The sequence below is a fragment of the Hesperophylax consimilis genome, chromosome 6 (genome assembly GCF_061612785.1).
Source record: "Hesperophylax consimilis isolate HC1 chromosome 6, BYU_Hcon_1.0, whole genome shotgun sequence".
In the NCBI taxonomy this organism is placed as follows: Eukaryota; Metazoa; Arthropoda; class Insecta; order Trichoptera; family Limnephilidae; genus Hesperophylax; species Hesperophylax consimilis.
In genome coordinates, this window is record NC_142841.1 from 14,877,493 (window position 1) to 14,904,237 (window position 26,745).

Consider the following 26,745-nt stretch of genomic DNA (forward strand, 5'->3'; position numbering starts at 1 on the left):
CCGCAATTACCCATCCCGGGCGAAGGAATATTCTCCTCTATGGGATTATTCGTGATGAAAAGGATTATTATCTATTATCTGATCTGATCTCTACCTTCTTGGAACCAATAAACTTTTATATACATGTGTTCAAAAGATGCAGGTTTTAAATCTCTGAGCTTTTCCTTGTAATTTGGTAGAGGCAGACATTCAGTCGCAAAATATATTACTATACCAAAGCCTCTTTCGAGAAAGGTAAAAAAAGCAAATAATATTAATTTATAATTTCGCTAGCAAAAATAAAATATCTTCATTTTGTAAGTGCGTTAAGGAGTGTTTATAAGTGTGGGTATGTATTTGTAATGTTGGAAGATCAATTAAAATATTTGAAAATCATAATTTCATAAGAAGGTCGTGTGGCTCCATGTGCCTAATTGGGTATCACTTGACATTCATAACCATAAGTGATAAAATGAAGGATTGTTACGTAGAGGTAACCGAGTGTGGGCTTTTTTTTACGTAATCAATAACCGTTCGACGGTTCCTATTTGTATTTATTCATATACGTATCTGAAATAATGGGTGCCACAGCTAACCCTAGAATTGTAGCCCCACGAAGTTGACCTTTTTACAGCTGTTAGTTCATCAGTCTTCGGCTCCTTGTTTTCATTCGCAGATTTAGGCATTTAATCAAAGGAATTGATTTAGCAGAGAAATTTCAGGACTAATTACAGGACTGTAAAGACTGTTAAGAACTGATTTTTCAGGAGTCTCAGTAGTTTGGCATCGTACTTTATACGATGTTTAAATACATAATAATAAAAAAAATGATAATAACAAAAATTGAAACAAAATGAATAAGCTAAATATGCAAAATTAAATGACAAATAAGAATGGGTAAAAGGTAAATACAAATATGTTCATAAATGATTTGTTATTGTCACACCTGTACTGGTGAGACCCTGATTAGGTAGGTACAATGTTACTTATCTTTAAATAAAGGGCTTCATCACAATATTAGCTTAGAATGATTAAAGGTAAAACCTTTTTTTTGAAGTGTTTAAATTGGTCATTAAAAATGTCTATTTCATTATAAGAGCCATGTATAATGTTATAATTTCTTAATGTTCGTGGTACAGGGGAAAAATATCCTGTATTTGTGAGGTAGGCTTTAATATAGAAAATGTCTGTCATCCTCCTTGTTGATTTTCTTGATGGTATATTGATGTTAATTTGGGATAAAATATTTGGTGTATATAACAAATGCATGTATAATTTTGTGTAGAAGCAGAACGTCAGAAAGTTTACGTCTAACCGTCAGTGAGTGTAATTTATAGTGCAAAATTCGGTTATTATATATTATGTTCCAAATCGACCAGATAAACCTTCACGATAAGCAATTACACGGGTTAATTTCCTTTGTATGGATTCAATCCTATAATTATGAATCTCATAATTGGGAGACCAAATTGTTGATGCGTATTCGAGAATATCTCGCACAATTGATCTATATAATGTTAAAGTTAATTCTGTTGTTAATGGGAATGTTTATTAAAGGACTTATAACGTAGCATTACGTGCATATGCTACGGCTTAAATCTTTCATTAATTAAACTATTATTTTTACATAAATATTATTCGGAACTAGAAACATCGATACCTTCATAACCGTTGTACAACTGAAAGAAAAGCCATCGAAGCCAGAGTAAAGTAAGCCCCTGTATAGAGCCTTCAGATATTTTAATATGACAAAACTGCTGGCCCTGTGCGCATCGCAAGGGCGCCTCACTGTTGACTTTGACAGCCACCTCTGATTTGAATCCCCAAAATACTCGAGAAAAACCCTGACTATACGAAAACGGGCGGACCGTTTGATAGATTCCCCTTGTAATTTTTAGAGCACAGGCGTCAGGTAGGAATGACGTCGTTGTTCTACCGGTAATTATATGGAAAATGCTTTAAGGAACTAGCGTCATTGATTCTTTCGGCACCGCTCCATTGTCGGGAAACACGCCAAACGCGCGCCTAACCATTGCGCATGGTTGATATTTAACTCTTAAATACCCAGTTTACTACTGCCTCTTCTCAAAAATGCCCTTCACACAGCATCCGCAAATACAACATAGAACCTGAGTTAATGTTAAAAAAAATCACGGTTGACCCTTGATAAAGGGATTCATTATTAGGTAGGTAATATAGCTGGATAGCATTGGAATGATTTCCCGCTTTTCGTACTTCCTCCCTCCTACAAAACAGGACCCTTTAAGAGACAGGTTCACTACTTCTTCCCTTTCATTACACACTCCTTAGAAGAGAGGCGTATTCATCGTACCCAGTACTTGTGACAAATCTTCAAAATACCTAGTTCCTAAGTAATTGTAAATATCACAGGTTGTGAAGTACTTCGTACTTTATAATACTACTGACTTCTCTCTCTAGTCTGTTAGAAAGTTGTTTGGGGAAAAGGGACAAAGAAGTATTTTTGCCTACGGTATTTATTTAGTGGAGTGGAATGGAAGCATCGCGCGTCTTGCGAGTGGATTCGAAAAAATACTGTAGAGAATCTAGCACGGAGTGAGGAATACCCACATACAATAATTCCTTTTGGCATACCATCACTTATTTTAAATATTATAAGTAAGTACAAGTGCGAAATACTAGGTAACAGGTATTTGTATTATTTTTTTTCATACTTGTACAAGTTGTTCCAAGTATCACTTATTCACCTATATTACTTTACGTCCCCAGTCCCCAGATACTATAATCCCCAAGTAAGTATAAAATACTTGTGAGTATTTTGTAACCTCACTGTACCCAGCAACGAAAAGTACTCACAGGACCCACATCTAATACTCCTTATTAAATGTAATCGAAGATCTCTCTTTGAATTAGTTTCAAATAAGATCATGACCTAAACATACCTTCATTCCAATACCATTACTTAATTTTGACCTAAATCCTGTAATAAATTCTACATCGCATACAGATTGAAGATAATAACATGGAACCTTTTTACAGGGCGCTTCACCCTATGCTGGTTCATCGTCGAAATTTAATACTGCACAAGAGTTATCGTGATTAATTTGTGGGTTATAATGCCGTGTTGTGCTTCCTCCTTTTTAGCCAACATTACGAATAGCGTTGCAGTGTCAACCATCAGGGCCAATGCATAGATTGTAGTGAAATATGTGTTTATGTGTGTAAAAGCGATACCGTGTTTCGCGCATTAAGACGTTACCGGGCGTTGATTTTTCCATACAAACGTAGTCCCCATTTATCTTTCTGGATTTTAACCCTGGAGAAAATATTTTTTAACGTAAAATAGATATCGGCAACTTGCGTGTCGGTACGTTTTGTTTTTTTTTTTGATAAATTGCTTCTTATAGAAGTTATGACCTTCCAAAAATCAATAAAATTGCCTGATTTAAACGCAGTCAAAAGACGTTCAGTCTACAAACTAGACAATATATTTTGAAAAAAAGCAAAACGGTCCGACATAGAATAGTTTCTTCTTATGTAGTTGGAAAAAAAATTGAAAATCGGTTAACTTTTGGAGGAGAAAAATGGGGAATACAAAACCTCGATTTTGAAGATTTCATTTAGGTATTAGTAGGGCGAGCTGCATGTGTCCCTTTCGCTCAGTATTCGGGAGGCAAGGGTCAGGGGGACAGGGTTTAGATAAATACGTATGTATTTGTGCGAAGTGATGTCACGTAGTCATAAATCGATATTCGATATTCTAGTGTTGTGTTGTCCCGAGTAATCGATGTTTTATTATTATTTTTTTCCGTTTGGTCACTTTTGTGTTTGTTTGGTGAAGTATTCCGATATTCTTACTTTAATTTCATATGTTTACGTAAAATAATATCTGTAAAAAAACATCCGTTACGGCCAGACCGACTCCGAGGTGATTTCGTTCCGTATTGCCAATATGGATACAAAACACTCAAATGGATAATTTTTTTAAAAATAACTTTTGGGTAACTAGCATAATATTATAATTCTTCAATAACCTATAATGTATAATGTATATTGTTATTTTATTTATTTAACTTCTATTTCGACAAATAAATATACAGCAAAGTGATGTAGCGTAGTATATCGAATTTTGTCGGTGCACTAGTGTTGTCTTTTCCCGAGTTATTGATATATTTTATTAGTTAATTTGGTTTAGTGACCTATTTCGAGTATACCATACTTGCCGATCTTACTAAAATTGGACCAAATTCAATTTGTATACGTCAAGTACTATAATAATTTTCAATTTGGGAGGTGGTTATGGGTACCGCCGCCCCGGGAACCATTTATTGGATAACCTCTGTCATAGGTCACCCCAAGTGGTTCGTTACGTTTGGTGACTTGAGCAGGGGTGCCCGGGTTCATGGGGGTGAGGATTGTCCGGGTCTTGGCGATATATGCATCGGTCTGCCAGTTGAGTGGCAGGCCGGATTGGGAGACCAGTCTAAAAGCACGCTCAAGTCGCGACACGACTGAAGATGAGTTAGCAGCAAGAAGCCACCTGACTATTGTATGTGCGCGCTCAAGTTGAGACGCGACTTATTTGGACGAGTATTATAACAAAACCCTGTAGCAACCCGATACAGAATTTGGTCGTAACACGGACATGTACCTAGCATGAAAGTCAAAAATCCTCAACTTACAATGAATAAAGAATTTTTTTTAAATATATATTTTTAAAAAGATGCCATTTGCGTGGTGATCTGTTATAACAAAACACAGTAGGAAAAGTTGCGCCGTTTAGTCATGACATTTTCTATTATTTTCGAGTTACATGGATATTTAAATACTAGTTCATTTTTACTCATGATCCGATTTTCTGAACCCCGACATGTCTGGAGGTAGAGTGGAAAAAAATGGAGGTTTCCTCCACACCATCCGATTTGCAGTGTGGTGATTGGCAAGGGTGTTATGGCTTTCATGTCATTTTCGAAATGTCAACGAATGGCATAAGCGTTGGCTCTATTAACAAAACACAATAATAAGATTCGTAAAACAAAATAGTGAACAAAAAATTGCAATATTATATCGAAAATTGGTCACTTGCGATGTTTATGTTGTAAAAATTGGTCATTTTGGCCAAATAAACATCGCAAGGGAATTAAAACCTGTTGATTTCAGGAATTTTATTAAAATAAAAAATAAATATTTTATTTTAATACTTTTCCCTGTCTCAAACAACTTGAATGGTTAAGTTAAGTTTTGATAAACAAAAAAGATAACTATCTGTCCAAATAAGTATTTTATATTATTTTTAATTGATTAATTTAGGAAAACGACACAAATTAATTTAATAAAATTTACTTGCGCACGCCGCGACCTGCGGATTCGTAGCCAAGAGCCTTACCCTTCAACCACGGAGGCAGTTCAAATGTACGCACCTACATATTTTAGTAGGTGTACCTAAATGGGTAGTAAGATTTTTTTTTAATTTTTAAAAGAAAGACAAACATTCCCTGCTTACGAATAACCTAACATTTGAAAAACTCCTACTACCATCACACTAAGCGGAAGGTATTGCTTGTGTTGTGATGGAGAACTTAGCCAGCCGAGGAATCGAACATGGGACGCCCGGGTGGGACCCAAACGCGATGCCCACTCAGCCACTGACCGGTCAAGTAAGTAAGAGCAATACAATTAATTAGTAGTACATTATTTTGATGTATCTCACAAGGTTTAGCCAGCGTTAGCAATTTAAGCGCCCGAAATTATATTTTAAATCACTTGATTACACAATGACTTTCCTCTCCTTTTTATAAATATAATACATATTTATAAATTACGTGTGTAAACCTTTCGGAAAAAAATCTTTAAATGATAGTGAAAATCCTAGCAAAATCCATTTAGTTGTTTAGAAGAAAACAAAAACTAAGCAGACAAACAGACAGACGCTGATATTTTGTTCGATACTATTTAGAGATTTTAGTAAGACCCAGTAAGTGCCCAGTAAACAAAAACATTATATGCCGAGACAAAAGGAGAAATAAGTCGGAAAAATAACCACAAACACCAGATATACCTACATGACGAAGGACGGAAGACGGGAGATGCTGGGCGGGAGGGCGAGCGTAATATGCACACACTCTTAGTTGGGTGGGTACCTACACATCGATAGCGCGCTTGCTGAGCAGAGTGAAATAGCAAGTGATTTTTAAAATACCTATTGTTCAAATTTCTTAGCGCCCGGGTTTCCTCTTAATCCTCTTAGGGTCGGTATTTCCGTAAAATAATTAGTTTAAGTAATGTAGTTTTTGGCGGGTACTTTTAGTAGAGCCGTCAAGTCTGGATACCAAGTGCTGTAATACCGACCTTAATATAAGTATCGCTTCTACATACATAGACTCTCACACTTCACAAAATTAGCCCTGTTGAAGGACACTTTAACGCTTTCCGAAACATTGGCTTTGCTGAAACATCGAATATCGCTGCTATTTCAAATACCTTATGATGATTCTTCACAATTCACAAACAAAATAACAAAATGGATTAAAGAACAAAATAGACAATTTTACCAAAATTTCATAGCATAAAATAAACACACAAAACCAATATAAAACACACATCACTCACAAACACACATGATTATATTTTAAATGTGTTATGTAGATTATATTTTTATATTATGATGGCTAAAATAGGCGATATTGTTTTCAATTTTTTTTATTTTTTATTATTTTCTATTTTTATTATTATTTAATTTTTATTATTTTTAGCGGTATAGTATGAACATAATTAATTAGTGTGATCTATTTACTAATAATTTCTCAAATTTTTCATTTTCTTATAATTCTCTAACTTCTCCATCCTCTTCTAGTAATGTATAGATTCTATGTCCTCAAACTGTAAAATTTACCCACCATAACACAGGGTCATCCCTAGCATGAAGGGTTAATTATCACAAAAAACCATATGTACTCTCTAAATCAGTGATACTCAACCTTTTTCTTCTGCGGGCCACATTCATATGTTTGTAAAGCTACGCGGGCCGCTACTGGTCAGTGTTGCCAAAACGGTGTGAGCTTGATTCCCCATTTTATTATTCGAAATCCATGGGGGGGGGGGTTGTTAGAGAATTTCTGTAAAACATAATAATTCCCCACAAAATAATTGAAACCGCACAGCCAAAAACATCATGTGTGTAATTCCCCACAACAATTTTTCGAGATCCATGGGGGGGGGGGGGGGGGGGGGGGTAGCTACGGAATTCCATTGTCGAAAATTTCTAGCCGCAAAAAATTTTCCTTGGTAATAACACTGATAACCATTTAGCTTTTGAACTGTCAAAAATTTATGTATTGCCTCGAGCAAAATTATTTGCGCGCATATTTGTCTGTCAAATATTTGTTTTTTAGAGATCTAGCGTGTGCAGTAATATTATATAGATAGTATATTATACTTATACTATCCTCTTCGGGTTTCAATGTCTGTACATCAAAGTCGCAATTAATCTCAAATTAACGTGATATAGAATGCCAGATTTTGTAAATGTTCCTGATATTAAATGTATTGAGGGCCGCACAAAATAGCTCGGCGGGCCGCATGCGGCCCGCGGGCCGCAGGTTGAGTATGACTGCTCTAAATCATGTATCAATAAAATAAATAAATAAATGTATTCAGGTAAAACATGCTATTGCGGCATACAATAGGAATTGGGAACATTTATTTCATTACTGGTAAAACCTAATGTAATAGAGATGACCGTCAATTATTGTTATAGTGCATTAAATGTTGATATAATTAAAGGCGTGCTTCTCATTGTATAATCTGATGGTGATCTAAAATTATAAAATAAAAAGAGTACAATTTTTTTTTTCGCCTTTCAACTGTTTTATTATCGTTATATAAAATTGCAATTATAATTTTTTTTTCAATACATTCCCACGCTTAGGGCACTCTTTTAGGAAAGCAAAATGAATATTAACACTTTTCTAGAAGTTACCCGCTAAATAAATTAAATAGTTTTATCTACTACGACGAAATAAAATAGAAATAAATTAGTTAGGTACTTCAAAATGCGATAATCGTGTCAGTTGACGGAAGTATAACTTTGGAAGAAGCAACGGTTCCACGGGTCGTCAACCTGTCGGACAAATCGCTAATAATAAATTCACGTCACAGGTTCTGTTTTGGCGCGACGCCCATAGATGGCGCGCCGGTATCAATTATTATCGTAAAGATTATTTAGCTGCTCACCGGGCCGACCTATTTCCATTACGCAGATAAGTAATTTTGAGCCACTGTAGGAAAAGATTTATCAGTTTGTCGAATCAGAAAGAATTCTTTGATCAATAATTGAGCTGACAAAAAATTATTATAATTTCGTGGCAAATAAAGAAATTCAAGTAAAATAATATCGGATATTTTTTAAATGTGTTGCATTGAAAAGTTTATAATTTAAATATTCGACATGCACAGTCACCGGGGGCGTAGCTCAGATGGTAGAGCGCTCGCTTAGCATGTGAGAGGTACCGGGATCGATACCCGGCGCCTCCAATAACTTTTTTTTCTTTATACGATGTTGTTTATTTATTTGATTTATTTTATTTTTATTGCGGAAACAAACAGTACATAATTACACAGAGGACAATAGTTACAAAGTTATACAAGTTAATACAATAATTGGTACCAGTGACATGTGGTATATTATACATTTTACTCAAGCTAAGTTATTAGAGATAAATGAAACCGTTGTTCAAAAAGCAAAGCACATTATTGTCATTTTTGCACATTTTTCAATTTTGAACGGTAAAACTAGGTCATTTATCTACTATAGCTCTGCTGCTAATAGCTTACCGGTAATATCTTCCGCCTCTGCAGGATGTTTTATGAAAATTGCCATGAAAATTATTTATTTTTAATTGTTTGTAACCAGAGATGTGCTTTATTTCAAATACATCCATTTCAAATGGAAATGCAAAATGCAAAATAGGTATTTTCCATTTTGCATTTTAAATGCTTTTCTCAATGCATTTTCCATTTTAAATGCTTTTTTGCAACATTCTTCCTACTATCTCCACTTATCTTTTTTTCATAAGCCCCAAATATCAGTCGGTCCTCAACCTCGCTATGAGAGATAATTTACATTTGTCAAGTTGCTTCCTGGTAGAAGCCCTGGCAATTGAGTGATACCATTACAAAAAATACTAATTATTATTTTTTTGGTAAACTAATGTTTAAGACAAGATTTTTTATGCATAGCACAGAGGGTAACAATTATTTTATAAGCAATAATTATTATCCTGAAACACTCATCCACATTGAAAAATCTCCTGATAAAAGATACATGACGCCAACTATAATAAAGCCAAACCAAAATAAAGTTGGTTGTTTCAGGTGAAAAAATGTAACAAGCAGTAATTGTTGCATGAAACACTAGTATATATTGAATTATTTCGCGGACAAGAGATAAGCCGCCATAACTCAGTGGTCAGAGCTGTCGACCGGAAATCGAAAGGAAACGGGTTCAAGTCCCGTTGGTGTCATGTATCTTTTATCAGGAGATTTTTCAATGTGGATGAGTGTTTCAGGCTAATAATTATTGCTTATAAAATAATTTTTATAAAAAATAAAAAATACTGATTCAAATACTGAACACGGGGCCATGACGCTGTAATATTAAATGTTAGATGGCAGTTTCTATGTTTTTACGTTGGCAACATTAGTCCCGCGCAAATTTTTTGTTGTTTCATAATCCGTAGTCGTGGTGTTTTTGGATTTACCATCATGTAATATGTTTGTTCTATATTGATGTCCATTATTAAATGACAAAATTGTTTAAAAATTCTATAATTATTTTGATTGTTTGACCTGAGAAACTATTTTGCATTTTCAATGCATTTTGAAAATAGGTATTTTGCATTTGAAATGCTTTTCTAAAAACCATTTTGCATTTTGCATTTTGCATTTTCAAATGGAAAAGTTTTGACCCATTTCCATTTTGCATTTCAAATGGTTTTGGGTACCCATTTTGCACATCTCTGTTTGTAACACAACACACCTCTTCCTTTGGTAAATACGGCCAATTCTTTAGGTTGCCAGAGCGAAGAATAATGTTCATATTGGATATGTATACAGAAAAAAAACACATTGATTTTCACCTCATCGACAAGTTTATTGTAAAAACAAAATGTAAAAATAAATTGTTTGAATATAAAAGGCTCAGTAAGAATGACTAATTAATTATTAAAGCATTCAATATCCAAACGATGGCAAACTTTATTTTTGTGTATCGGTCTTTCCACTGCGATCGGTTCGTCAGAATTTCGAATAGAAATAACCCCGCCTTTGAAAGTGACATCTCTGAACGGCTCCCGAACAACTTCTGTAATCGGTTTTCTAGAATAATGGTGATTATCCGAGTTCCCAACCATCGCTGCATGGCCGCTAGTGTACCCAAGCGACCGGCAGATGTCCTCAATTTCAAGACGGGTGAATGCTTTTTTGTCATAGCATTTTGTTAACCAAATGCCGCAAATTTGTTCTAAGACTTCGCCAGCGCCGATTCTGGAAAAAGAACAGTTTGTCATCAATAAATTTAAAATCTTTTTTATAATAGTACTAGCGCAGACTCGTTTTCAACGCGGGACATTCGGATCTGTGCCAGATACTTTGATGATTGTGGCCACGGTGACCGGATAAATCATCAAAATGATAATTCATCACATCTTTAAAAAGTTATATAAAGTCATGAAAAGTGATGAAACAAAAAATTTACTAACTGGGTTAAGTAGGTTAAGTTAGGTTAAAAAAATATTTTTTAATGACTTTATATCACTTTTTAAAAGTGTGTTGAATAGTCACTGTGTTGAGTTAGCATGAAACTGTGGCCACACACCGATAACCGAAATCGTAGGGAAATGTATGTATGTCAAAAAATATCAATACAAAAACAGTACATCGTCAATGTGCATATTTTACTAACTTAAAACGATATTTAAAAATGTTGTGGTACTTTCCGAAAAGAGATGATTCTACTCGTACATAATAAAATTTTTGTTTTTGATTCTTTACGCTTTGCTTTTAAGGCAATTACATAAAAATAAGATTTTTTTTTGTATTTCTTAAATACATATATAAAAGAGTAAATTTCAAAATCAAAATAATCAAAAGTGCAAAGTAGTCAATAGATAAAAACGTTAAACAATTGAATTATACATGGCTTTTTCTTTATCATTTGGAAATCATACTATTTTAACAAACTGCCAAACTCGAACGAACATATAGCGAAGAAGTTTGAATTTGAAGAACAAATTTCAAAAGTGAGTAGCTTGGTGTTGCCATAGTAATGAATTAGCTGTAAAGAAAAGTTAACCCTTGAAATGCCATCCTCCCGCGATCTTGTTCCCCGTGCCACGTAAAAAGTGTCAATCGCCCGCCGTACGCCGGCATGTTTATTTTCTTAACACCTTGTGATTTGTACCTTCTTATCATATATTTTTTCACATCTTTATTATTATTTCTCCCCCAGGATAGCTACTTATTTTCAGAGAAATGTTTTTCTCTCTAATTTAATAAAAATATTCTTGGGTTTTATTATATTTTCTATATAAATAAATAAATACAGTACCATGGATTTGAAAATCGTAAATATTTTTTCTTTCACATAAAAAAAAATTATAGTTAAAATTATTAATTTTGCACGTGACGAAACGAGAGTCTAGAATAATACTTTGTTTTTCCTTGCCATGCGAATAAAATATTTTAGTTGCATTGTTACAGAATACAACAAAACCGGGGCAAGTGCTGTGAACTACTTGTGAATCTACGGCGGATTTGTCGGTACACTACGGGTACAAACGTCAGAAATCTACGGTGGATTTCTTGGCATACTAAAGGTTAAGCGAATCAAAAATATTGTAATACATATTTGTAAAAAAATACCGAAAGTGTCTCTTTGAAAAAGTACAATGTTTTCCTGTTATTTTTTTGATTAAAAAAATTGGACAGTTAGGAGAAATTTCTTTAATATTTTGTCTAGATTTTAGATGGAATTTTAAAATATTTGTCGTAAGTCGTTATTCTGAAGCAGGGTTTTTATTATTATTTCCTTTCACAATTTTCGCCTGGCGTAGCTACGCTAAAATTGAGTGAGGTGGGTTATAAGTTATAACATTATATATTATTATAAGTTATAGCACATTTGTAAAAATGTACTTAAGTTTTTTACGAAGCCTGTGATTTGCGCGCCACTGTAAAAAGGACTAGTAATTCGTAAGCAGATTTTATTTTCGAGGACCGAATGGTGATATTATAATGCGGGTTGCCTGTATTCTGTCAGATTAATTTATTGACAAATTACCGGAAGTGAGACAGTCGCTGCTCCCCGCGCTCCTCGCAAGTTGTTTTGTTCCCCTTTCCCTGAATAGCTTATCCATTAATTTTAATATCTATTAGTGTAATAATAATGCACACAAAAAGGCCACTGTTTTTGACATATTTTGATAATTCCTTCGAAAATATAAATATGACCTAAACACGGAACTTTAAGCCGATGTGTAGCCGATATTGTACAATACGTTGGCACCTTTTGAAGAAATGGCCGAGCACGACTGTTCATCTTCCACGTAAATGCAGTTCTTGTGTCAGTTGCAAGCTGAATCCCTAGAGATTCAGTCTTTCTCAACATTTTTGTTGAGGCACTAGAGCTTTGGGTCATTGACCAGTACTAAAGGCAAGGCAGCTTTCATAAACATCAAAATAATCAAATTGGCGATACTTACTTGTTGCCATCTTTTGAAGAAATAGCTGAGCAAGAGTGTTCGTCTTCTCCGTACATGCAATCCTTGTGACCATCGCAAACGGAGTCCCTAGGGATGCAGTATTCCTCGTCCTTCTGGTTCGAGCACTTGAACATGTTGGGTGCCCCGCAGCGGTGGCAGAACGATGGGTCCTCGTCCGACTTGTCCGCACAGTGGGTCTTGCCGTCGCACACCCTCGACGGGTTGGTCACCACGAGGTACGAGAGGCAGTTCAGCTTGTCCGGTTCGTCACTGAAGTCTCCGCAGTCGTTGTGCCCGTCTGCGAATTTGATCTTTGGTATGCACCTCCCGTCGCGGCATTTTATTTGGGAGGCGGCACAACCTGAAAGAAAACATTGTATTATGTTTGAAAAATGGACAAATATTTTCTTTGGTCAGGTCTTTGATATATCAATAATTTTAACTAGAAAAACTCCATTATCTTTCTCTATTATAATCACTATAATGACGTTAAAATATATCATAATTATACTGTCTTGTTAGTGGTGTGTGGTGATAGTGCTATAAAACTTTACATCGCACAAGCCTCAAGATGTATGTAGTAAGATAAAACAGACTCTGTCCCCAAGTATAACAACGTTATAAAGTATTTTAATCACAAGAGTACAGACAAGCTGATTGAGGCTAGAATAAACAAAATAATAACCAAAGCATTTTTTCTCCATTAGTTATAAAACTTAAGATTCTAGTCAAACAAACTTTGTATCTATTAAAATTCATGCACACACGGAGAAAATGACACTGTTAAAAAAGTAATTCAAAATATATCGAAAAATACTTGTTCTTTTCCTAATAAATATCATAATATAATATCAGTAGGTCAATATCAATATTTTTATGAACACGTGTTCCGCCGTACTCATAAAACATTCGCTTTTAATTGATACTTTGTTAGGACAATTTAACAATTTTATCACAAATTTAATAAATAAACAGTTTTTCATTTCAGTAAGTTTTCTCCGTGTACATAATATGCCTATTGGCATTATTGTGAGCACATACAGGATGTCCGGGGGTAAAGTGCGCTAACTTCGGGAGGTGACTCTAAATTATGGTAGAAAAAAAAAAATGCCTAACTTTTTCGAAATTCAAATGTTTATTTTACCATTCAAAAATATTTTTCCGCACAGAATATTTATTTTCCAATACAAACAATTCATCTTGGTTACCTACCTTAAAACGTTGCAATTTCGAAAGAAGTAATTTATCTTTTTTAATCGTACTATTATGTAGCGTACTTTACCTCCGGACACCCGTTATAATGACGATTTTAATTTTGAATATTTACATAACTTATTTATTTTCATGATACGCGTTGGGCACATATTTTCACAGTGTCTTCATAAGGGCAATAGGTATATGAGCGGTGTAGGTACACACTGTACATATGTACGAGTATTTGAAATATATGTTGCTTTCGAAGTTAAAAAATTTAATAATTAAATACCACAATCATCCTGTCGAGGATTTATGGTGCAGAAGTGTTCTTTGTAGGCGCATTCCTCGGGGGTTTCGTCAAGGCCATCTCTGCAGTGGGATACTCCATCACAGACCTTGCGAGGAGGTACACACTGGCCCAAGCGGCAACGTATCCCCTCACATTTTGACTCTGATACCACGTCAGGGAGGCTGCGACCTAGGAAATAAATAAAATAAGGTTTGAAGGGCGATTAGTGTGCATCTTAAAGATTTATGTGCGTCTTACAGATTAATTTGCGTCTTCTAAATTAAATGTTGTCATGCTAATGTATTTACATTTATATCAAATAAGATCGTACGATCAAACCACAAAACTTCAGGGGTGATTTTGATTAAAAGATTTCTGAGAAAAAGCAATTTTTCTGATGGCTCAAATAAATAAATTGGTTTCAGTCATGGATTGTGATTAAATTACAGCTATGATGAAAACAAGTATTTGGTGACGAAAATGATAAAGAAGTTTACGAAAAAGCAGAGGAAGAAAATCACAAATAAAATGACGAGAAGACAAGAGAAATGACGAAGAGTAAAAATCAAAGTCTAAAGAAAATACGGAAGAATACATTGAAGATGGGGGTGAACTTGAAGGAGAAGATGACCTAGGAGAAGAAGATGAATAAAGAAAGAAGATGACGACACGATTGGTGGTTTGATTTAATGGTTTACCGATGGCAACAATGATATCCTCCCGCCTACTCGCCAAGTCCTTCAGAGCTATCTGTCCCCGAAAGCCGCAGGGGCCGAGGGGCTCGCTGTAAGCGGCCGCGGGGTACCAGCCCTGTTTCCGGTGGCACACTACGATGCCGCTCCAGGCCGCCGTACTTTGTGACAACCCTGCGAAGGAATGCTGCAAACAAAATGGCATATAATTCCATACTATGTTATGTTGGTCGCGCTGTATTTCTTTGATTAAATTTTCAAACTAACTCTTGCATTGTTATGATTACTAATTTTGTATTTATTTTTTCATTGATAATAACCTAGCTAAAATACGGCTGCTTCAGAAAACAGATTTTTGTTTAAACGACTAATTAAGATCACGATTAAGAGAATGGCTCTGAATTAAAAATCTTATTACATGAGTGCATCAAACAAACAAATAATTAAAGAAATAGGAAAGTTACACGACAACTTTATTTCGTTTACCTTTGTATTTGTTTAAATACAAAGTAATTACACTGCCGAAAAATTTCCCTCGTAATTGAATATAATGATGGTCTGTTATTTTTGTGGGGTTTCAATTATCAATATTAAATATTTCTTTTTAACACCATAAGGTAACATATATATATCAAAACTGGTATCCGCGGAGACTGTTCCTTTAAAACTTGTTCAATGCCGGAACCCCATTATGAAACAATCACAAGCAAACTAATTAAATACTATATTTGAGAAAAAAATACAAAATAAAAAGCCGAAAAATGTTTTTACAAAACACGAGTTACCTATTTGGTTACGGATCGGGAATGTTTGCGACATATAATCAATTTACTTACAAGGCATTTTTTTGGAAATTGCTTTCTTTCAAAGCATCGATTAGTATGTCCGCAATCAGTTTTGATGGAATTTAGGAAAATCGATAAGGCGTTTCCATATTCGTCTATTCCTGCGATAATACAAACGTCATCTTCGGCATCCTTTGACATGTCACTGAAATATTTGATAAAATATTGTAACTTATTGAGATTGTATCATTTACATTTATAATTTGCAAATATTTGTAATTGCATTTCGGAAAACATTTAACGTTAACGGTATGGAAAACCACATAATACACACCTAATAATAATTAATTAAAAAAATTGCATTAAACTCTTCATTTAAAGTGATTTTTTTAATAAGCTGATAATGAATTAAGATAAAGTTAAAGAATTCTGATTAAAAATGCTAAATAAAATCTGTTCTTTCATATTCAAAATAAATTTAAATCTGAAATCTGATATGGCAATTTTTTAGCACTTCGTAGCAGAGCGGAATATGCTCTAAATATTATATATTATAGTCCTAGCGCTTTACCACCATTCAGAGTCGACAGGTTGAAGTGCCTAGAGTTATATTTTTAGTAACCAGGTTTAAACTACCAGGTACTTCTGAAACTTTCTCTTCTCCAACTCTTTTCCCAGTAAACTTCATTCAACCATCAAAAATTTTCTTAAATTGGGACTGCCTTCGTCCAAATGACTTCGGGCAGTTGGGTAATGTTACGAACACAAAAAAACTACTCACTATTCCGGCATAGCGATAGGTTTAACATATCTTGACATGTAAGCGGGTTGTTTCAAGTGAAGCAGGGTAGTGGAGAAGAACGAAATGATTTTGTATCCGTCCACTTTGATGACTTGCTCGTAAGGCCCATCGATGTTTGGAATAGACCTCTTGCTTCCAAGTACAACGGTGACGTAATCGTTTGCCCAACTGAAATATACAAAAACGGCACGTAATATAATATTTTTGAATTGATGGAAAACTACTCTTATCACTATGTACTCACTTAGAGTATCGTTAAGAAGTTAAGTTAAGAATTTTTATGTTTTTGGTTTTGTGCTTTTGTACCGTGATGGAAAATATTTTCGCACAAAAGCGTTTACCAATATAAAAAAGAAGAAAACTAAAAGTGTCTTCCATATACATTTGAATTGAAACCAATTTTCCACTGACGTAGTACTTTCGGAAACTGACTTAATACATCCATATTTTCGGAATCCAGGTAACGTCAAAGGCCATCAGATTGTAGGAAATTCTGTCAAAGAACTTAAAATTTCCTTGATATAGATTTATGAAGCATGATGAATGAAAACTGACACTGTTCGCTATTTCGCTCTTGCTAATGAAAGCCCTGTCTCCCACGCGATAATGGCTTTGACACTAAAGCGTGGGTTGGCATTAGAAAGGAAGTTTCTTATAACTTAATATAGACCTTATAAGCGTTAAACAAATTATTAAGTGGTTCTCCCAAGATAAGCGATGAAACTAATTGAGTTTGTTTAATGCAGATCGGATTGTTCGTTGCTTTATGCTATTGTACAGGGTATATATTAAATCTAATATTGAAGAAATATCAATACCATGTTATTAGGCAAGAAGAATAAATGTTTTAAATTTAATCGAAAGCCATATTTTAATTTTTCTTTTATTTGTTCAATAACATTGTTATTCAATTTATAAAAAAAAAACAGTTTGGTTCTGCTGTGTAGTTATTATTATGCGTGACAGCTGTTTCTCCTTCTGAAGGCATTTTCAAACTGCTTTATTAATTCTGCTTTGCAGTTATTATTGCGCTTCGCAAGTTGTTGCTGTCTTCAGATGGCGAAATAGCTGTCACGCATGATAATAATTACACAACAGAACTTGTTTATAAATAAACTATTTTTTTTAATAAATTGAATATTAATATTTTTGGTTAGGTATATAAAAGAAAAACTTAAAATTGAAATAGAGTTTTTTTCGAATATTTCTGAATATAATCCTTCATTGCGTTCTAGGCCATCATTTCAAATTATGGAAGGAGGGAAAGTGAGAAATTTATACATTAATTTTACATAAATGGGCAAATTTTAAAATTATATGGAAGACTTGAGTCTAGATTAGTTAGACTTAGCCACACATTAAAATTATTAATAATAAATAAAAAAGAGCAAATTTTTTTCGCTTACATAAACAATTACGTATTTAAAGGTAACTTAAAATATTATGTAAACATGTTTTATTTGTATACTTATTTAAAAAAAAATCACATATTAAATAACAAAAACAACATCATAAAGCCATCTAATAAGTGATATAAATTATCGACCTTATCCCCCCGAAGACGAATAAGTTTTGCTCTCGTGATCCGAGTGCAACAACGAGTTAATTAAAATCTTAATAATCTGTCAAAATCATTTTACTCACTCGATAAATATTTTGTCATTTCCAAATTGTTATTATTTTTTTCGGAATTTCTTTCTGTAATGTCAACGTAGCACAGTGAATAATATAGCGTACCGAATACAATTCTGACTTACCTGAGCTCAGATGCACACGCGTTATGTATCAACAACCAGGAATAGTCGACCAACACTCCGGTACATTTATAATATCCTTCAGAGTATATCTTTCCTACCCACGGCCAAAGGTACAGGTCCTGAATCTCACTGTCCAGAGTATCTCCTTTCATAATTCCGCGTGAGGGATGCTGAATCACGTGGTCCTTGGGGTGGGAACTAAGCCCCTGATGGCATCGGACGAATAGCCCCAGGCAGCCGGAGTTCGAAGGAGTTGGCATGAATATTTCACTGGCTGTTCGAGAGCGGATTGGTTCAACCGTTGTGGTTTCATTGTCCGTCTCTATTTCAACGGTTCGAAGCTCGGGAGGTTCGCCTTTGCTTTGACGGATGAATTCGAATCGAACGCTGTTCTTTAGTAAAACTTCACTGTAGAATTCGAAACCACTGAAAACAACAAAAAATAAAATATTGATCTATAGATGATAGTGTTTATATTGATGTAGTTCCCGGGAAGTAAGTAACGAAAATAAATCGCACGGTAACCAGGAAATTCACAATACACACAAAATCTCACAACACACACAAAATCTTACAATACACACTAAATCTCACAATACACACGTTAATGTAATTCAAAAGCAACATATCCGCAATTCTCATGTTTTGAAAGAATGGGGTCTGAAGATTATTTGAAATCAAACAACTGCGAAATACATAAGTTTTTTGATTATTTATAAAAAAAATTGCATTACACATTAAAAACATAGTAAATTTGTAACACTTGCAAAGAAACGTATCTTACAATAACGGTAAAATTAGAAAAACAACAGATGTGGTTTTTATCAAACAACAAAGTTGTTGAATTCAAGGATATTTCTACATTTTAAACACAAAATCGCGATTTTAGCACAAGTGTTTCTTTGAATTACATTAGCAGACTTATCATTTTCTCTGCTACCTACAAATAAGCATTTAAAACAAATCCCAATTTGCTTGGAAGGAAACTAATTGAATTAATTTAATTACACGTTAAATAGTATTTCAAATGGAATTGACGCTCTTCTTCAATAATTTAAAATGAATGGGTTTCTCTTCTTCCAAGAAAACGTTAGAGGCGAGTTGGCTTTGATAAGGGAAATGGTTTTAATAAATCATAAAAATAGAAACAAGAGGTAACAAATCGAATTAATTAGTGAATCATTTTCTTATAAAGTAAGGTTGAGGACACAAATTTGAGTTAAATCATTAATTATTTTTAGACCTTTACGCTTGAAAAAATGTTTTTCAAATACGTTATTTTTATTTACTTGATTACATTTAAGAATTTATCCTTCCAAAATAATGAGTTCAGAAAGTATTCACTTCACAGAAATTGGAAAACCTGACCCTTTAAGCGAAACAAAACAAAAATAATTTATTATCTTCCGTAGCGGTAAAATACGCTTCATAAAGTATCACTATGCAAAGCAGTCTATTAATATAACAGTCTTGCACCATTATAAAAATAATATAAAACGAATGAGGATTACATTTTTCCATTAAAATGGACGAACCTTTCTACACAGAATCGCCATCATAAATCACAGAATGAATATTCATCTAAATGAAGAACCTATTGTTGAATTTATTAAAAACACCCAACTGGGAAAATAGAACTACCTTCATTGAACTCGCTACCTTCATAGTATGAGATACAAAGTAGAAAAAACGTATGATTCTTTTTGATTTTTCACCATTAAATTAGTAATGAAAGTAATTCCAAAATTTTCAAATAAATATCAAAATACACCTATTTTTATTAATGCATTTCAAGATACATAATTTTGTTTTTGTTTGACTGAGGATTGAATCTACCTCCCCAGAGATTGGCTCTTAACTGCTGTAAACTTTAAAAATCCCTTTTACGATTGAACCTTCCTCCCAAGTTACTAGAGTCAACCGCGCAAAAACTGACCCTACCTGAGCCTACCCGATTGATTTATTTCTTATGTTAACTGCTGTAATATCAATTTCAGAGAAATGCGTATATGTCCGCGTGAGTTTACGTAATTGCCACCGAAAGTTGATCAAATGCATTGTCACTGACAACGATTCTATTTGCCGAGTTTCAGCTCAATTGGATGTCGGGAAGTGGGTTAATTTCGGCTTCCAACATTTTCATTCATTACCGAAAACAAAAGTGAAAAACAAATAGACGAAATAAAAAAGTATTCAATATGTTTTGCTAACTACAAGCATATAATTTATTTTATGTTTTATTTTTAGTAAACTTACCTGAAACCGAGGTAACTGCAAATATTCAAGGCAGTTAATTCCATTTTTTCTTTTGTCCACTTTTTTTCACAGATCGGCGTCCAAATACCCCGATTTCTTAGCGAAACAACCCCTTCAAAGTTGAGATGGGGGCGCGAGTCTTTGTCCATCATTATTTTATCACCATCGTAGAGAGCAACTGAAATAAGAAAATGTTATTTCTTAGAAGAAGTTTCAATTAAAATCTGAACTGGCATATTTTATTTATTCTCGGTGGTACCATATATAAGGAATTTCTCAACTTCAACTCGGCCAGAAATAAGCGACAAAAGTAAAATTTGGTATTGCAATTAATTAATATCTGAATGTGAGATGTTAACGCTTTACCTTTACCCATTGAAAATATTTCACGTAAGGAAGGCGTAGACAGGGAAAAAATATAGGTAGACACAAAAAGCTTTAGCGTTTTACTTGAGATTGTGCAGTATATCGCTTCACCGTTTCGACGACGTATTTTAGTATGCATACAGTATTGACACTTGTGTAAGTTTACATGAAACATAATGGTATGATATACTTACAGCAGTCCAATTCGTCTTCGCCGTAGGCGCAGTCTCTGACCTGATCGCATAATTTATTCACTGGAACACACATCTTACTTATTGTGCAGAGACTGTAGTTCTCCGAGCATGAATCTGAAGATCAAACATTTAATTTAATAAAAGGAAATTAGAATATTATTTTAATATTTGTGCTCCATTTTTTGAATAGACAAAATGTATCATGCGCTAAAAAAACCACAAACCTTTCCATAATTCTTAACAAGCTTTTCTGAGTAAAGAAATAAATAGTGAACAAGTTTTTTTTTGATTTGGCCTGTCATGACAGCATTTTGCCCTGTCATGACGAGAGAAATATTCTGTAAATTAAGAGTGAATCTGATATCTGAAGTGATATTAGAATATGGGTTATTAATTGATCATATTACTCACAGCAATTTGCTTCATCTTCTCCATTGGCGCAGTCCACATAACCATCGCACAATACGCTAGGATGGGTACTTATTAGGAAGTCAGCACACGAACATCCCCATTCGTCACTTCCGTCTTCGCAGTCAGTCCTCATATTGCATTTCTGCGATATCGGAATGGTCTGGTTTAATCTGCAAGAAACAACCAAGTTTGAAAGCGAACCTATTCAAAAAGGCTAAACAATAAAATGCATTCAGTTACTTACAGCAGAATCCCAAAAGTGAGTATTTAATGAAAATAAAAAATTGGGTGAGGAATGCAAAAGCTTTTTTTGATGGTTGAGGAGTGAGGATTAAAAGCAAGAACGTTGTAAAAATTATACCGCTATAAACTTACATATTGCAATGGAAGATTGGCGGTAAAGTTGGCCTTCGATTTGGGTGCGCAGGCATGGGTGTGCTGTCTACAATATTTAAATCTTTTGCTATTGCAGCAGGTGATGACAATTGATTAGGTTTAGATGTATCTTGTCCGCTTAGGGCGTCAAGAGACAATTCTTTTTTACCGATGTGTGAAAGATTTTTTCCATCTTGTGTACTGGGCTCATGACTATTGATTTCTGAATCATCGTTCATATCTATGTCAAAATTTCCAGATTTTTCTTCGAGGACACCATTGGTTTTATTAGGAAACGGAACAAATTTCGCCGGCGGTTTGATGGGACCAACTATTAGAGGTTTATTGAGTAAAAAGTCAAAAGGAGTTTCTGATAGATTTTCATTGAACAACGCAGAAGAAAAAGTGCTATCATTAACAGAATCTTCAACAATGTTAAGGAGATTTCTTTTAGTAGTCATTTTGCCGCTGTTTGTCGGAGGGTTAAAAGTCAATTCCTTTCCCATTCTAGGTGGCTCTGATGGGGAAACGGTTAACTTTCCAACACTAGACGGAGCTTTAGTAGATTCAAATTTTGTTATTTCCGTAGGTGAAAGAGATTGCATTTCTGTAATCGCTTCATTTTTAGTGAAGCCTTTTTTGTCTGTACTAAGAAACTTGTCCATTCCAGTTGGCTCTGTAGATTCTCTGTCATCTAGTGATTTTTGTGTGGGAATATCGATTTCTAGGATTACTTGTTTGGTAGTTCTGCTTTCACCGTTTGAAAAAGTACTCAATGCTTTACCTATTTGAGTTGGTCCTGGGGGTGAAACAGAATTTTTTTCTTCAAGAGATATTTTTTGTGTAGTGTGCTCACTTTTTGTGAAATCGTGTTCAGTAACGAAATGGGTTGTTTCCATATTTGATAATTCGATAAAACTCTTCAATTCTTTTCCCATTCTCGGCGGATCTGGAGGGAAGAAAGTTTTTAAGTCTTCTAGAGTTATTTTCCTTGTGGTCGGTTGACTTTCCATGAAATCATTTTCAGCAATCAAAATGTTATTTTCACTGTTTGAGGTATTCATAAAACTACTCAACTCCGTCTCTCCTCTAGATAGTTTTGAAATTATGTCATCCGCGAACTTTCCTGTAGTTGCTTCTCTTCCTGTTTCTTCTGAGGCAGTAGTTAATTGTAGTAACAATGTATCTACTTTGGTGTCTTCAAGGGACATATTCGTACTGAAAACGTTTGTTTCTCCATTTTTATTTTGAACAATGTTTTCTGCATTTTTAAACATATTTTCTTGTTTCGTCTTAATTACGTACACGGGTGAATTACTTAAAACACCGTTTTCTTTTTCATTAAAACTTATCGATTCGGAAACAAGTTTTTCTTCGGCGGCTTTACTTAATGTTTCCTTTTCTATTGCTGGTTTCATTTTTGTATGGTCACCTTTATTATTTATTTCAAAATTAGATGGCAAAATCGTCTTCAGTGTCGTATAATCAGTGTTATGGCTTGCAGTTTTCATTCCAAGATTTTTATGAGAGCTTTCACTTGATAAGTTTATCGGACTCTCTCCAACCCTTTCATCATTATCTGAGAACAATAAGGCATTAGTTGATAGCTTATCTGTAAAAGCATCTTCCTCATTTAATCTTAATATTTTGGGTTCAGGAAAATTTTCAAATTTCTTTTGTATTCTGGTCAAAATGATGTTAGAATTTTTTTCATCATCAGAAGAGGGTCGAGTTATTGTAGACTCTTGTTTTGTTTCCAGAATATCCAAAACACGACTGAGATATTTTCGGTTATCACTATCAACAGATTTGTTATATTTTTTGGTTTTGATTATGTTGGCATTTTGATCAGAGTCGTTTTCATCTTCTTTCTCAAAAATGTATCTTAATTTCGGAGCCTCGGGTTTGGGAATAATACTTTGTGCTTCTACACTAGGCGCAGAGGTGGCCATAACAACATGAAATCTACTAGTATTTGCTTTATTTTTACTTGCGGTATTTTTTAGAGATAATTTTGTAGTACGTTCATGTCCCCTTTCTACATCGGGTGGATAGGTTGCCATTACAACTTCCATAGTACTTATATTTTTTTCAATTTTGCTAATATAGTCCTCCAGAGATATTTTGGTGGTACGTTTGTGTCCTATCCCCAAATGTTCATCAGATTCATCATTAGATTCACTATTTGTTTCCGACTCTTCATCATTTCTTTGGAAAATTGTACAGTGCACTTCATCTTCAGCTCCAAGACAGTCAACAATTTTATCACAACGTTTTTTTCTTGAGAGACATCTGCGAACACCCCAAACACAACTGAATCCTGGACAGTCTTGTCGAGGTCTCCGATTTGGGAAGTTGTCTTCAACTAAAAGAGAAATATTTTTCATGATTGCCGGTCTATCCACGAGTTCCCATAAGTTCAGAAACAGGCATGCAGTGATACAATGTGTACTATTAGCACTCACCCATGTTCTCCCGGATCCAATCCAGGAATTTGCTGACTCTAGTGTAAACTCCTGGCTCTCCGGCCCTTGCGCATCCGTCCCCGTGGCTGACTATCCCTGCCACATAGCTCTGCTTTGGGTTTTGAGGATTCTTGCACATGAATGGGCCACCACTGTCCCCCTACAAATAAAAAATTCTAATATTATAATTGCATAAAATTTCCAAGACTTGGAAAGGTAAGCCATTTATTAAAATAAGTATGTATTCACTATTTTTCTCTTACACGTATGAGAATTTTCATAAAGTTCTTTCATATTGTTACAATACCTACTTACGTCCATGGTTACATAATTAATCTCTTCGAATGTCTAAACAAAGCTGTGCATTTCTCAGCGTCTAGAGTTATGAATTTGACCAGATGGCCCGGAAGAGTAATTGCGTTATAATTTCATGCAAGCAAAAATATAAAATGTCAAAAACAACCGTAAGGTAAGTTATTTAACCACACTAATATTTCGCTATTATTAAATAATAGACAACATATTATTGATGAAATAAATTTGAAGAAGTACATATTATTGGTTTGGCAAACGAAGTTTATTATTCTGAATTTCTTCTGCTTGGCTTTGATTTCATCAAAGGTCGTATTCTATTTTTTGCTAGTCATACTCAATTTCTCTGAATAGTAAGTGTAAAACAATTCGCCTATAAAATAACCAATGCCGTTCGTATTATTTGAGCTAAGAATGTTTGAAATTATGAATTTAAATTTCGAACAGATGAAAATTGCCGTTTATTTTATGAGCATAATTCAACGTTGCGTTGTTAGGCCTATTTTATGTATAAATCGTAGTAATAGCAACCATATTTATGATAGTGATTTTACTTTTATTTCCAGAAATAATGAATATGCCCTTTAATGTGATTGTGAAATTTGCCGCCTTACTTTCTCAGTGTTAAATGTACGAAGTGATATTAATTTGTGTCAGTCGCTCTCAGAACCCTTCTGTACAATGTGTTACGCCAATTAATTTAAAACTTTATCAGCTCCTTACACGTTTTAATGTAAATTATATACCCTTTGTTTGAGTTAACTTTTAATGTCGGCGGAAAGTCGGAACTGGTATTCTAAAACTAACTTTAATAGTAAATAAAAACGAGAGATGATTCACTTATAAATTAAGAAATTTCGTTTTTAAATTTAGGATTAAACAAAAAAAAGGTCTAATTTTCGTTATTTACAAACACTAGTTTATAATAGAATACTGTTTCTTAACGAGATTTCCTATAGGCAGAGAAATTGTAAAATCTCTGGTGGAAGCATTTTTTTCAAATACACGGTTAATCTCCACTCAAAACATTCGTGCATTGAAACCGGTCAGTGACAAATTTTACAAATTTCGATTACCTGGCAAGCATCCTTTCCACCTTCTGGGAAACCAGCGCAGATCTCGTCTCCCTGCTTGTCTTCATCGCGTTTGCAGTGGGACATGATTGGAACCTGCACCTCTCGCATATGATCAGCTGGAAAATAAATTGAATGAACCCACAACCCAATGATCTCAATGAACCCAGTGATCCCAGACCTTACGCATTTTAACTTTCACGGTTTGAAAATGTGTTAGATATTAAGGCGACACAACGGGGGTTTGATAACATTTAAATTAATTCCGACGAATTTGTAACTTCAATACCTTAATTTTTACATCGACATCTACGGATGAAAGTTATTTATATTTGAGATTAATAAAAACAGTACCTAAACATTAAAATATTTTACGTAAAACGGTTAGGATTTTTAAAAAACTTTTTTAACTATAAAATTAGCGGTAAAGACAAGTTTTTATTTTTCTAAACTATGAATTAGTACTTTCCCGAGGTATTCAGTTTGAAACATCTGAGATTTTAGCAATTCATTTATCAAAATCAAACAAATCTAAAAGATTAATTTTCTAAGCCTAGATAGGGCAAATTCGATCAGAGGTCCTTTCAATGCACCAGGGCCGTGCGTCGCATACTTTTGTACATGCCTTCTTCGCTTACGTCGTTTCGACTTAAGATTGTGTCATCTTTAAATAAAGTAATTGATATGTGGATATGTGGATTAATAATAAATGTAAAATAGATAACATTATAATAATATTAAAAAATTGCAAAATATGCCAGCGGTTAAATGATTATTGTTAAACTTATGATTCACCCAAACTTTTGTAAACTCTCCAAACTTTCTAAAAACTTATCCCTTAATTGAAATATTTTGAAATGTCCGTCCCTTAAATAATAATCACAAAATTTTCCTTTCGGTTTATTGATTTTTATGGAATTTTCGAAGTGGACTTCTATTTCAATTTTTGATAATTAAAAACAATCAATCTTTTAAAAAACTAAAATATTCTTGTTATAAATCTCTAAATCTATTTTATTTATGGAAGAGAAAGTCTAGGAATAATCTACATAAGA

The 26,745-nt window shown here is 34.1% G+C and overlaps 1 protein-coding gene and 1 non-coding gene across 2 annotated transcripts in view; one reads left to right on the plus strand and one right to left on the minus strand.

Annotated features, from left to right (window-relative positions):
* Positions 1 to 8,023: 8,023 nt before the first annotated feature.
* ndl (serine protease nudel) overlaps positions 8,024 to 26,745 on the minus strand; it is a 28,705-nt gene continuing 9,983 nt past the window's right edge. The window contains exons 10-24 of the mRNA XM_089633032.1: positions 25,694 to 25,809; positions 24,306 to 24,465; positions 23,975 to 24,205; positions 21,841 to 22,105; positions 21,466 to 21,635; positions 21,055 to 21,168; positions 20,495 to 20,672; positions 18,239 to 18,664; positions 16,461 to 16,649; positions 15,731 to 15,884; positions 14,901 to 15,081; positions 14,203 to 14,391; positions 12,717 to 13,077; positions 10,212 to 10,500; positions 8,024 to 8,077 (exon numbers count right to left, since the gene is read on the minus strand). Of these exons, the coding sequence (XP_089489158.1) occupies positions 8,024 to 8,077; positions 10,212 to 10,500; positions 12,717 to 13,077; positions 14,203 to 14,391; positions 14,901 to 15,081; positions 15,731 to 15,884; positions 16,461 to 16,649; positions 18,239 to 18,664; positions 20,495 to 20,672; positions 21,055 to 21,168; positions 21,466 to 21,635; positions 21,841 to 22,105; positions 23,975 to 24,205; positions 24,306 to 24,465; positions 25,694 to 25,809 (3,077 nt within the window). The remainder of the gene's footprint in view (positions 8,078 to 10,211; positions 10,501 to 12,716; positions 13,078 to 14,202; positions 14,392 to 14,900; positions 15,082 to 15,730; positions 15,885 to 16,460; positions 16,650 to 18,238; positions 18,665 to 20,494; positions 20,673 to 21,054; positions 21,169 to 21,465; positions 21,636 to 21,840; positions 22,106 to 23,974; positions 24,206 to 24,305; positions 24,466 to 25,693; positions 25,810 to 26,745) is intronic.
* Positions 8,418 to 8,490, plus strand: TRNAA-AGC (transfer RNA alanine (anticodon AGC)). Its single transcript has one exon. It is a non-coding gene; the product is annotated as a tRNA-Ala (tRNA).